The sequence below is a fragment of the Venturia canescens genome, chromosome 5 (genome assembly GCF_019457755.1).
Source record: "Venturia canescens isolate UGA chromosome 5, ASM1945775v1, whole genome shotgun sequence".
NCBI classification, from domain to species: Eukaryota; Metazoa; Arthropoda; class Insecta; order Hymenoptera; family Ichneumonidae; genus Venturia; species Venturia canescens.
This window is the reverse complement of record NC_057425.1, coordinates 10,310,720-10,324,214: the sequence shown is the minus strand read 5'-3', so window position 1 is coordinate 10,324,214 and position 13,495 is coordinate 10,310,720. Positions and strand designations below refer to the sequence as shown.

Here is a 13,495-nt window from a genome sequence, read left to right as displayed (position 1 = left end):
GGTTATGACAAGAATGGCCCAAGCCAAGAAGAAACAAAATGGCAAAATAAGCAAATATAAGATTACAGATACGAGTACTCATTACCAATTTCGTTCAATCTTTAACATAATATATCTTTATCACTAGCAAGACAATCGTCTCGAATATTTTCCCAGGCCTTCATTATATACTTCATTGTTATTGTGTGCTTTTTAATAAACTTCTAAAGATAAACGATTTTTTACGCTTAGTTCCTAAAACCCTGTGTATTTTTCTTCATATTTAAGCACGTTTATCTCAGTTACGGCTGAGACGAACCCTTTAAAATTTGATATGCGTGTGAGTCGACTACTCATTGAAACTCTGTGTAAAGACTTTTTTGAGAAAATCGTTTCGTGCGTGAAGTAGCTTAAAATTAAAAAATCTTGTTTCAGTGAAAAAAATTGTTCATATTTGTGTACGTTTAATTAATCCATGTAAAATCTATGCATGGAGACATACAATCAGTCGAAGAGCTCTTTGACTAATGAACGACGTTCATTTGCATGGGGATATTTTGCGTCCGTTACACTTGCTACATGTGTAAGCCACACACCATCGTTCTTCTGTTCCCGCATAAATCAACAAGTGCATACAAGTGCATACAAGTGCATGCACGCGTGTTAGTCCGTAAAGTGTGTGTACACTTAAAACCCAGACTGCAAACTCGTTTCTGTCAACTTTCCTCGAGCACGATTCACAACGTGTTTTTATCATTCAATAGACTCTGAGAGTTCCAATGAAAAATGCTTGTGAACGTTGGCTCTGCTCGGCTGCAGAAAAATACGTAGGCAAAAATGGACCAGCGAGGAACACGAGGGGCCTTGAAACGAAAATCCATTAATTGACACTTTCGAAAATCATCCTCAAGGCTTAGGACTCGTGTCTACGTACAGAACACAGAATTTCAAGAAATTCAAACGAAAAAATCAATAAAGGATTGCAAAAAAGCTTTGTTTTTTGTCGAACCGTCGAGAGTTTTCTCTTTCCATCTTCAGACTCTCTCTCTCTCTCTCTCTTTCTCGGTTCGGGATAGCTCTTCTTCTCTTTCAAGCAAAGAGGAACGTACTCGAGCGCGTCGAGGTCACCGCCTCTCGAGTCATTGCACCTGCTGGTGCATGCTGTTGCTACTGCAGTCCCAGTTCTTCGACTCCTTCGTTGCCTATACGACCTACGACTAAAACTACACTAGAGCTCCCGACTTTGCTTCAGCTTCTTTTCGTTGCTCCGAGTACTGCTCCTTTCCCTCTCCTTTTGCGTGCTACAATCAGTCGCCATCGCGAGCATAACGCGTTAATCGCCAGTGCCTTTTTCCAAGTAAAAAACCTGCGACTCGTCAGGAGTAATAACTTGGCAGTTTCGACTCTATTCACATGAACGAAATCGAATCGATGGAATCGAGTTGACGTGAGTTTTCCGCGACTGACTTGCGCCTGAAATTTCTTGAGTACGCAATGAAATCGAGTTATAAATCCTTCACGCCCATTCATTTCCCCTTGAAACTCCTCGAACCCATTCATCAGTTTTTTAAAATAAAATCCACGAATTCCTTCGTTAATTTTCTACACATTTTCCACTGCTCGTAGAACTTTCTCCGACCAGTCTCATTTTTCACATCAAGTATGACACAATACTGCTTTATTGCGCATAATATACTTCGGGGCTTTTACCGCAAGCGTGCACCCGGTGCATGCTACCAGAAGGACATGGAACGCTCACGCGCGTAGTCGAGTGCGAAAGCACTCGTCACCCTACTTCTAATGGTAAGAGCAACCAAAGCTTTGTGTTTCTATTTTCAAAGGAATTATTCGCAAAAAAATCAATTACTTTGTAATTGATTGACCATTAAAACGCTAATCGCTTTATTGGCAAAATGAATTCGTGGTTTTGATCATATGCTTACAAACTGTTTTTATTTAGCGTATCCTTCGCTCAATTGTCATCGAGTCGATTGTCCCCAAATTCTATTTTTATGCAGGACACTCCGATGTAACATGCCATACAAATAATCAAATATTGATGTCATTCGATCCACTCATGATATGACAGATCTCACGATATCAATCAGGTCGAAATAGGACCGAGTCACGATGTCAACAAAGGCAAAATTGCTTAATGGATTCTTCATCTGATCGATAATCTTGAATTCATTTTTCGATGGAAATGCACCTGATAAAAAGGACTGCCGCGAAATAATCCCGTTAATTCGGAAGTGAGTTATGAAAATTGCATCCCTCTAATGGGGAAACGACTAATTATTTCACCTTAACTTATTAATATTGTGACGCTTGTCTCTCATTCCACTGACACTTGGATATTTATGCGAAACCTTTCGCATGACCCATTTCGCGACAACCGCGTGACGCATTATGTGCTTTAATTCTTTCCCCCCGCTGTATCTCACACTCTTTGGAAGGAACTGTTCATTAATGAAAGATTCACAGCTGAGCTGGCGAAGACAAAAAAACGTGAAAAAAGTGTTAATCCGTAAAATTTGTCATTTTCGCCCAGCAGGGCGAACACTCACCCAACAAAATTTCAACTTTGCCATTTCTTCGCGGCTTGAACGACCACAGACCGATCATGATTCACGGATTTTATATCGCACTCCCGCCGATAATTGAAAAGGGGCGGGGAGGGGGGATAAATTTTGCAATTCCTTAAAGCTCTTGCACTTGATTAATCGATCGTAACCGAGAGCATGCAGGATGGAAGTGTACGAAACAAGATAAACAGGTCGCTCCTTCGAGACTGCCCACTCATTAGGTTAATTAATTCATTTGAACGTGTGCCGCCAACGGGTGAGCCCCCCTCGGGCTATTTCACTCTGTTCTTTCACCCACTTGGGGTTTCGGAAGACAGCAAATTTCAAAAGAACCAGAGGATTTTTCGCGCTGCATTTGAAACCGTTAATTTGACTTCGGAAATATTTTTACTGGCATCGATATTAATGTTCGAAGACATCAAAACATTCGTGGATCCCCCGTTCATCGTTGTCGATGCTAAAGGGTTTGACTGCGGTTGACCGAATCCCCGTCGATGCGTTGAATTCAACTGTTTAAACACACTGTCCCTCAAAAATGTAAAGAAAACATCGGAAAAGTGTTTTGAAACATTGCTTCGAGCACTCTTGAACTACACATTGTTTCTATCACCAAGATTTATCACATTGAGCTCTATTCAATAATCCATTGATCACAAATTTTCTAACGATATAATTTCCCTCAAATGTACAAAGACCAATTAAAATGCTAGAAGATTTGAAACGACGATGCGGCACGTGAACGATCGTCCATCGGGCGCGACTTCTTGAACAAAACTGCAAACTGGTCCCGTTAAAGCGTCGTCACAAACTACAGGCACAGAGCCACCCCTACGAGGCACGTGAAACTGGCGCAGACGCCGAACGTTCGCTGCTGCTCGATTAAATGTATCGTTTCGGTCTGTAGGAAAGAATAGGGGAGAAATAATAACAAACAGCCGTGTCCTGTGGTGACTGTTTTATGGAATAAGTGCGGGAACGCATCACCGCCACGGGGGATGTGATAATCGAGCAAAAATTTCCGAAGCAAAGGGACCGTCGATGGCGAACGATTCGAGATAATCTTTTGAGATCATGTGTACCGGCGATAAGACGACACGCGAGTGGTTGACATTTAAAATAAATTGGTATTTGTGACGTATCGTACGAAAAGGTCGCGCAGTCTAATGGAAAACGGTCTTTTCATTGCGGCAACACCATGAGAAATAAAGATGCCGGCGCGGATGTGGTGACGTGTATCGAAAGAAATGTTTGCATGCGAAAATTGGAAGGGAGGGATTCTTGTAACGAGACGCTCCAGAAAAACTGATCGTTCAATCGATCAACGTTTTTTCTCCAATTGCGTGATAAAGCTGGAATAACGTTGCGAAAAAATGGTTTGTCAGTTGGATTATTCATGTCTACATCGTTATGCCGTGGCAAGATTTGGATCGCGCGACCACTATTTTCGTCCTGACTGTGTTATTTTTCACTGCTAAATTACGCGGAGGTAAACGACGGAAAAAATGCGGGAAAATTTATCAGTTCGAAAGCATACGGGAATATATTGTGTGTCGCGGGGCTAACGGGTAAGTTACGACACAAAAGACATTTTTTCGATTTTATCGACCATCAAGTCCCATTGAACTTGGGTTAGAGCACCATTCCCAACACCCTCGCTTCTCCTCTACCGTGAAATCACTGCCTATACTTGCACATTATATATAAATGTGACGGATGAACGGCTCGGCTCTTTTCACCTTCGACAAACCACTCGAAAATTAAAACGCTTCACGCTCCGCCGCCAAGTTACACCGCTTTGAAATTTCACGCCGGTTACTCTTCATTAAAATACCGAAAATCATATTTTTTTACTCTTATAATAACGGACCTATAACGAGGTGGCATTTTCTATTGTACACTTGGCAATTCTTATTTTTAGTGCGCTAAATCCGAATATTTATTGAGTCGTGTATCGCGGTGCACAACACGCTGGTTTTGTTTATCAAAAAAGCTTCTTTTCGTACGTTTTCACCCTCGATTAACTTTTTTTCTACTTCGACCCATCGATTGACCAAGTTGAAAAATCATCGTTTTTAACAAATCTTATATACTACACTGCAGATGGGATTTATCGTCTGGAAAAATGCCCGATAAACTATGCACACCGTTAAGTACTCGTTAAGCTTCCTCGATTCTATTTCTGTTCGAAATAATCGAATTAAACAGAAGTGCGCTTAAGGGGGTGAGCCCGCGTGGCACCCGGATTTTTTGGGGTTTTGAAATTTGGAGAATTTATTTATTGGTATTTCAACTCTGTGATAGAATTTTTTAAGTCTGATATCTCGGGTTAATCCGGTGTAAAACTACTCCACATTTTCGCGGTATGAAAAATTTTTGAAAATTGAAATCTTGTTTTTCAAAGTGCGATAATCCTCGGGAATCTGGGGTTGTTTTTTTGTAGATTTTGAGGAAACGAGACTGCTTCGCATTAGAGCCAAATGAATGTTGAATTTTGGCGAAACATACTTTGAAGGTTCATACACTAATTGAACGAGCTGAAAGTTCATTTGTGTTACTGCACGTTTAGTAAACTGGGGAAATTTCAAAAATAATTTATCTGCGACGTGATATTTTCATTGAGATTTTCATATTAATACTAAATCTTTGTCGAACGATCCAAGCACAGCTTATTTAGTTCCCCAAGCGGTCTGCTATGTCGCTGTTAAAATTTTTTAACCTTGGCACACTATGAAAACCACGGCCCCATGTCCAGTAGAAATTTTACAGGCCACGAGGCTACCGTGAAAAAATCCATCACACGAAGAATTCGTAATAACGCTGAAATTTTCAACATTGGAGTCCGACGAAAAGAAAGAAAAAAACACTTGTAATTTGCCAATTTTTTAATTCACGAATCATTTGTGGAGGTTGAAAAACTACGAATTGCAAATAAGGGAATGAACAAAATCGTTGAATTACAAAGTTTCTTCTTCGTTCACTTCGTTGGACTCCAACGTTGGAAACTTCAGCGCCATAATTCGTAGAGGATCGCAGCGAGCGAATCATATAACATTTAGCGCACGATATTCGGTGGAAGCCTTCGGTGCACGGTTTGATAATTTTGCAAATTTATGATATTTTGCCGAGTGAATTGGCCGTGCCGTAATACAAATCACTCTTGAAATAACTCAAACGGTGTATTAAACTTTGTGCAAATGTATGCTGGAAATTCAGCCTTCATTTGAGTAGCGTAACTCAGTCAATTTAACTTTTGAACAAACGTGAAACAAACTCTTGGTGGTTGCATTCGTCAAAAGTAAAAAGTGAAACCCGTGTTGGCTGAAATGCCGAGTTCTTAATTGAACAACTTTTGAAAAAGAGAAACATAGTTTCGAATGAGGAATTGACCGTTGGTCAAGTCCTGTGGAGGGCGAGGCGGGAAAAATTCTAGCGGATTTTGTCTTTCCAACCCTCGGTGAGGAAGAGTCGCGAGCTGTAACGAAACTGCGGGCGGTAAGTCTCATGGCCAGCGCTCTCTGTCGAGTTTTTTATAAAACTTGTGCCACCCTTTGGTAAAAATCAGCAACACCCTCAACAACGAGTTGTCATTCAGTTGGGCAGAAGATGGCGTTATCGTCTGCAGGAAAATCCGCTGCTCTGAAATTTGCACGTTGACGAGAGTTCGCTTTATAGACTCGCCCTTACGTTCCCATACGATGAATAAAAAAAGAGGGGAAAAGTACTATTTTCAAACCTTTTTCGTCACACTCGTCCAACATTTTCTGCTCGAGTCTTCCCACCTTGACTCCAGGGACGTTACAAGCCTCTTCTCAAAGGCTCTCTGAACCGAATACTTGGCAAATGCCCAAAAAATCCACGGATCCGATCTACTTACGTGCGACTTCGTACAACCAAAAAAAAGAGGTTCCGTACAATTAACCTTGATGGGGAATCGACCACTAGTTTCGTCGAGCACTCCACTTGAAAAATGCATCGATATTGTGCACGAAATTTATGTTAAAATAAGGTCGATTTCAACGTAAAAATCCCGCTCCTTAAAAGGTTAAAAACGGTGACATGTGCAAGACGTGAAGTGGGAGTGCCTAGAAAATTCATATTATCCAATTTTTTCGCACTAACTGGAATGAGGGGTCCAGCAATATCGTAATTTCATAGCTTGCCACAACAAACTAGTCCTCCACCCATCCACGTCTCTCCCTCATCCACCGTTGCTTTATTTCCGCAAGATTTTTCATGATCGTTTGAACAAGACAGTGGACTATTAACCGTTTACGAATGCGGAGCGTCATACTAAAAAAAAAAAGCATTTGTCGGGTTCAATTTAAAATTCATTCGAACGAAATAATTTTTCTTCTTATCCCATAAGCTGAAGAGTCTATTTAATAATGTGAAATCACTTATTCTCGTTAAAATATTGTTTCATTCTGTATAAACGATTGGAAACGCCAGCATACTTTCAAACGACTGTACAATGACATTTTCATGGTCCAGCAGGCATGGATAGCAGTCTGGTAGGTCGGATCCTAGCCATATTCGGTCCGAGTAATGAAGCTGCTCTGGTTCCAGCGATTTATGCTCATCCGGAGGCCAATTCGTATGCGAGAAGCGGTTCGACGTGCTGCGCTACGTGATGGCCGAAGCAAAAAGCCGTGACGCGAGTACACGGATAAACGGAACCGAAAAGCATGCTCCGTTTGATTCGAACAGGATGGATCTCCGAGTTGGTAGCTTTTGGCGACGGGTCGGCCTCTGCCTCATCGCTTCGTGCGAGTCGAAAGAGCACGAAAGATATATTTCATCCTATTCTGACTCACACAAAGTCGATCAATCGAGTGGTTCAACGTCAATTTTATATATGAAACGAGAAGAAAAGTCGTTCATGAAAAATTGAAGCATTCCAACGAACGTTTAAAGCTTCAAATAAAACGCTCCTCCGAGCATACCAATTTTTCTACGGCCTCCGACGAATTGAGAGACGAAGGAGAAGGTGTAGGCCCGAGAGGAAAAAATCTCGTCACGGCGTACCGGTGGATTGACCTTGAAAAGTGAAGGAGGAGCGAAGATGAAGCGAAGCGCACCAAGGGATATATCCAATCTGCACGAAACACCACACGCCATGAGCGAATCGGTTGTGCCTGGCAAAAGCATTTATGCGAGAGGAGCCAGGGGGTAGTACAGGTCAACAACGAGGTCATGCCATAACCCAACCGTATATACAACGTTTCAACATCGGTTTGTACGTTTCTCCTACGAAGAAAATCAACGGGCACACACGTACACGTATGCGTTATTATGTACATGCGAGATACAGGTCACACAACACAGTTTCGTGGAGCTTGAGGCTGTTCCCTTGGGCGACGTGTGGAACACACACCGAGCGAATAGAATCGATTTCGTGTATGGTGGTCAGACTGTGTACCTTCGTGTGTGGATACAGCGTTATGATAATCGACGGAGAAACGGTCAAATTTTCTTTAAAATTATTCTAGAGTACCGAATTGTTTGAACTAGTTGGAGTTGTACAGGAAATATGCATCGATTCTCTATTGTTTTCTTTCCAACTCACTTGATACGGCGTCATTTTTAAGGCATTTCCGTACTCCGCGAGGCATTAAAAATCTGAAAAAATTTAGCAACATTTGGAAAGTTATGAACTACAATTATCAATAATAATATTGCCCAAAAGTTATTAATAAATTGTTTAAATAAATTATTTTTTAACAATTTTACAGTAAACCCTTGTTTTCTTTTTTTACGAATCGAATGTGCGCATTTTTCTAAATGCTCATGATTTTTTTCACAATTTTCGTGGATTTTTGAAATTCCCTTTTTTAAATTTTTTAAATGGCTCTATTTGTACATTTTTGATCCAGTAACCTCGAGACTTTTCAAAACTGATGGTAAATATGTCTTCTAGAACATATTCAAATTTCAAATTTTTAAAAATTTTTTTCAAAATTTTTTCAAGAAATTTCAAAAATCCATGAAAATTCTGAAAAAATTCATGAGCATTCGGAAAAAAACACACATTTGATTCGTAAAAAAAAAACAATAGGTCACCGCAAAATTATTGAATAATTAATTGTTTAAACGATTTGTCATTAACTTTTGGGCAATATTATTATCGATAATTGTTCATAGCTTTCCAAATGTTGTTGAATTTTTTCAGATTTTTGTTGCATCACGAAGTATGAAAATTCCAATAAGATATAATTTTTGGTCGAGCTGTCCATCCAGTAATACCTTAAATATGGCTGATGAAATCAATTTGTCGTAATTTTCTTTAATTGTCCACGAGTCGTCGGATCGTTGAGAGCCTTTTTTCACGATTATTTATGTTTCGAATGAGGAATGATCGAGGAAAATACTTTGTGGGAAATATTACTTCAGCAAAGATGAGTAATGCAGCTGTGAGTTGATCAATTTATGTAAGAAACGCCTGGAATCACTTAACCCTTAGTGCGCATCTGGGGTCAGGTTGACCCCAAAATTTTTTTAACCGAAAAAGTGCTTTTTACGCGCACTATCAACTTTGAGCACGATTTTGAACAATGAAAAAAGATTTTTTTGGAAATCCGACTTTGCAGCCATAAAGTTGGATCAATTCACTGGAAAAAGTGACTAAACCTTTTTTATTCCGAAAAGCGCACAGTTACCGAGATATTCGATGTCAAAAATGACCTGGGGTCAAAGTGACCCCACGTGCACGAATTTTTGTTCGTATGGCAAAATATTTGGTCATTTTAAAAGTGTACGTTGATGAATAAATAAATAAACTGTAAAGACGACAAAACTTTTGTTATTTCATGCGAATTCAACCTTTTTATATCAACGGACAAAACGAACTCAATTTTGATACGGCATTTACTGATGCGGGGGGAATCTGAAATAAGGGAGTCGATGAAACGAGGACTTTTTGGTCAAACGTTGCTGCGTTTGTGAACGAAGAACTGGTGAACCGTAACAAAGTGTGTACCGAGATATGCACAGCCCAATGGACCGAGTTGAATTTTTCTCTACAAAACGCAAACGCGCCCTCGCCCCAATTCGTTTGACCGTGAAACTCCCCGGGTGACCTCACGGTCACTGCATTGTGCTCGCACTTTTATTGCTATTTTTCATATACGAAGCAGCAGAAAAATAAAAGAGAGGATAAGCGTCCCAACCCCCCACGCGAACCACCCACACAAACAATCGTATAAAAATATATTTTCCGAAGCAACGAAAATCGCAGTTCATCGCAAATCAAATTTTCATCGTCGCATCGCACTCGATGATACGATTCTCATGTGACGCGAATATGTTTTATCGAGACCCTAAGAGAAGGAGCGAACTATCAATTCTCCAGCGCACTATTGCGTCGTAAAGTAAACTCGACACTCTTCCCAAGACATTTATGAAAGATATCCCACAGCATGAATAATTTCCTCTCGGTAGGGTTTTCCCCGCGCGCGCGCACACACACACACGTGTAGAAAAACTCATACGCAACTCATAAATTCACCCTTCCCGGTGGCCTTTCGACAAAGCGTATGCAATCTCCCACTCTCTCCCCCTTTTCGAAGCACCGCGAAGAGGGATGCTGTGCGACCGCGGCGCAGTCTCATTTCCGTGAGAAAAGAAAGGCGGAGGGATGAGTGCAAAGTGTGTGCGATGCACACGAGAATTTTCATTATTCCCGACGTTTTTTTTCGCTGAGGTAGAAAGAGAACTGCGATCGTGGTAATGAAAAAAAAGCGTTTGAAGAAAGAATTCTGTAGACGTCGAAAGGGTGAGCGATGACGATAAAAATTTCGTCCGCCTCTGACACACGATAAGTCTGAAACTACACTATTTTTACCATCCTCGTGCGGACGGTTCGATGAAAAATTTACCCTGAGTTCGATCGATGTTTGAACAATTATCTTCCGTTTTGCTAGAGAAAAACTTGAACAACTCAATTACAGGATACGAAAAAGTGAATCGCACTGCGAAGTTGCGACGAGAAACGGCGAGGCTCGCTATTTTTAGGGAAACGAGAGTGCATGGTGCATGACTTTTAAATCGAGGTCGTAGCTCACGTTCAACCAACATTTTCCTTATTTCGTCGCTACTCCATCACTTTTAGGTCACATATTGAGTCACAAACATAAACAGGTGCGCGATATTTACGTAGTTTGCACGTACGTTAATATCGATTCGTGCACACACCTCGACTCGCGACCATTCGATTTTGGTCGGAGGGAAACGCTTCCGTTCGGTCTCATCACGCAAAGAGCTCAATAGATTGTGTGGGATAACGCGTATGTTGACGAATTACGCAGTGAAATCAATCAGAAAACTCGGATAATCGCATTGACGCGACGAAATTTGAATATATGTAAAAGCCACATCGCAGGGCTTGATATTTCGACACATGAAAATCACGTTCGACGTTATTATTTCATTGTGCATCACCGAGCATACGAAAAATATGGGATTTTATCACACCCGGAAAAATATTTTCAGATCCAGCGAGATGAATTGTTCGAATTTCCGGAATGCGAATTAACAAAATTTTCATTATGTTGGATTAGAAAGCCCCAAAATATAATCAAATAAGCAAAGCTCATTTTTCAAATTCTATTCAATCGCGAGTCACACTGAATTTTCCATCTACTCGAAGCTGCAAGCTCAGGAAACGTGACTTCTCGTTGAAAACGGTTTCAGTGACATTGTAATTATTGTAAACGATGTTACAATTTTCATTCGCACTGAAATATTTCATGGTCCTTTAATTTTCAATATAAAAAGTATGGTTGATTCGTGATTGATGAAGAATACAAGAATATTCAGATCAGGAATTTCTCCAGCTCAAATAAAAACAATTTTCGTTCAACTGGATCGACCTGGAATTTTTCCAGGTACAATTTCATAAATACTATTCCAAAAAAAATTACATGAAATGCAACATGAAATCTCGTTTAATAACATACTACTTTCAAATCATTTTATATACACATACGAATTTTGTAAAAGAAACTCATGAGAAATCTCGGACAATTTCGTCCTCCGAAGTTACCTTAAGGGACGAGAAAGCTAATGGAGAGCCTTACGTAACGATGTTACATAATTTCGGAAAATTCTTAATGCGTCGCCTCTACCTTCGGCCCTGAATGAATTACAAGGGTTGAGGAGCTCGTACGCGTACGTATACAAAGTGATTCAGAACAAACGGACAGTCGCATCGATGGCGGATCACAATTGGATGATTTGTGATGAATCACATGATATTATGAGGGTTTTGTGTGCTCGCGTGTACTCTGGCACCGTCTTCAAATGGATGATCAATTTGCATGAACCGCGCAAAGAAAAGATAAATTAAAAAATCACACATTTCAAGAATGTAGTAAATTGGAAAAAATGACGATAAAGAGTTCGCGAAAAATAATCGTAATCATAATCGTAATAAAAATAAAAAAAAATAAAAAACAATGAGGAAAAATAATTTTCTAAAGTTTCGACGTTCGAATTGGGAAGAACGTGTACACGATCTTCGCGACGACGATACAACCCACCATCACTTAACGAACACACACACTCCTTGGTTGCACTCTTGAGCGCGCAGATTCGAGTTGAATAATATCCTGCAAAGGGTGGAGTCGACAAAGAGCGGAACAAAATAGATATAAAGTGCGATGTTATATGCGCTCTCGGGTACGAGGGAACGCTTTACGGAGAGAAAAGTTTCCTAGTTTATGTAACACACGTACTGTTTCAACCGAGGAATAACACACTCCCTTTATCAAAATATTCACGTTTCGCGCTAAATTCAATTGCGAATAGTGAAGATTCACGGAATACTATTTCTTCTCGTCAACAGCCTTTGGTACGAGGAAATTTACTACTGAACTGCCTTTTTTTCCATTATTTTGTATAAATTTTTCAGGCAAAACTTGCTCGATTATTCGACAGATGAAAACGAAAATTATAAAATATCTAAAAGAAAAAGTTTGCAACGTTGGAGTTCAATGAAATGAACGGAATAAACATCTGCAATTAACCAATTTTTTATTTCACGAATCATTGCTGTAGGTTGAAAAATGACAAATTGCAAATTCAGCAAGTAGCAAAATTGGAGATTTACTGGAATTATTCGAGAGTTGTTTTACAACATTTAGTTGGACTCCAACGTTGCAAACTTCAGCGTCATTTGGGACGAGATCCTTCAAATGGAAGTTCATCTGGTAAGCGAATCAACAAAGAAATTTCGATTAAAAAATTTGAATACAGTAATGAATAATAAAAGAAAAAAGAGAGAAAAAAAATTAAAACGGTTTCTCCAAATGAACACGGTCTCTTACGAGTTTCAGTGATTTTCCCGTCTTTATAAAATATTAAACTTCCATAAGTGATGGAAAAGTGTCTGAAGAGTATGTCTACAGCTTCATAAAATCCATCCAATACTCAGAAAGTTCGCAATTAATGATTTTTTTCTCGAAAAATGCTAATTATTAGAAGGTCAGCCCACGTGTTACTTTCACGATGGCAACGTCGCAACCGCGCGCGCTATTTGAAACCGGAGACAACGTTTTCCGATCGACGCAACTCACACCAGGGACTTTCAATAAAATATGAAGAACGGATGAGAAAGTATTGATGTAACTAATAAAAACTTGTTTTTGTCTACATTTCTGCCATGTTTTAATTATGCCAAACGTTTGAACACTGTTTATGAGATGAACGGGCGTGAAAAATTCTGCCAATGATGGCTGCACCGACAGTACAGATTACGAGGTCGCGGCGTTGCCAAACTTCCTGGACCGACTGCGCTAGTCGAAAAAATTTATCTTTCGACTAACTCGCTACCGGATGAATTTTCTTAAAGGCATTCCTTTATAAAAAATCGAACGCAATCGAATTTATGACAAATTATGATACCACTTGCGAAAATGATAACTTTTTATTGACGT

At 39.9% G+C, this 13,495-nt stretch overlaps 1 protein-coding gene across 9 annotated transcripts in view; it reads right to left on the bottom strand.

Moving 5' to 3' along the window:
- cno (adherens junction formation factor afadin) overlaps positions 1 to 13,495 on the bottom strand; it is a 142,750-nt gene that overhangs the window by 31,314 nt on the left and 97,941 nt on the right. The window contains exon 1 of one of the 9 annotated variants that reach the window (XM_043419789.1): positions 2,547 to 2,622. The exons of the other annotated variants lie outside the window; for them this stretch is intronic. Within the exon in view, the coding sequence (XP_043275724.1) occupies positions 2,547 to 2,604 (58 nt within the window). The 5' untranslated portion in view covers positions 2,605 to 2,622. Of the gene's footprint in view, positions 1 to 2,546; positions 2,623 to 13,495 lie in introns of those variants that run through there. 9 annotated transcript variants of the gene reach the window in all.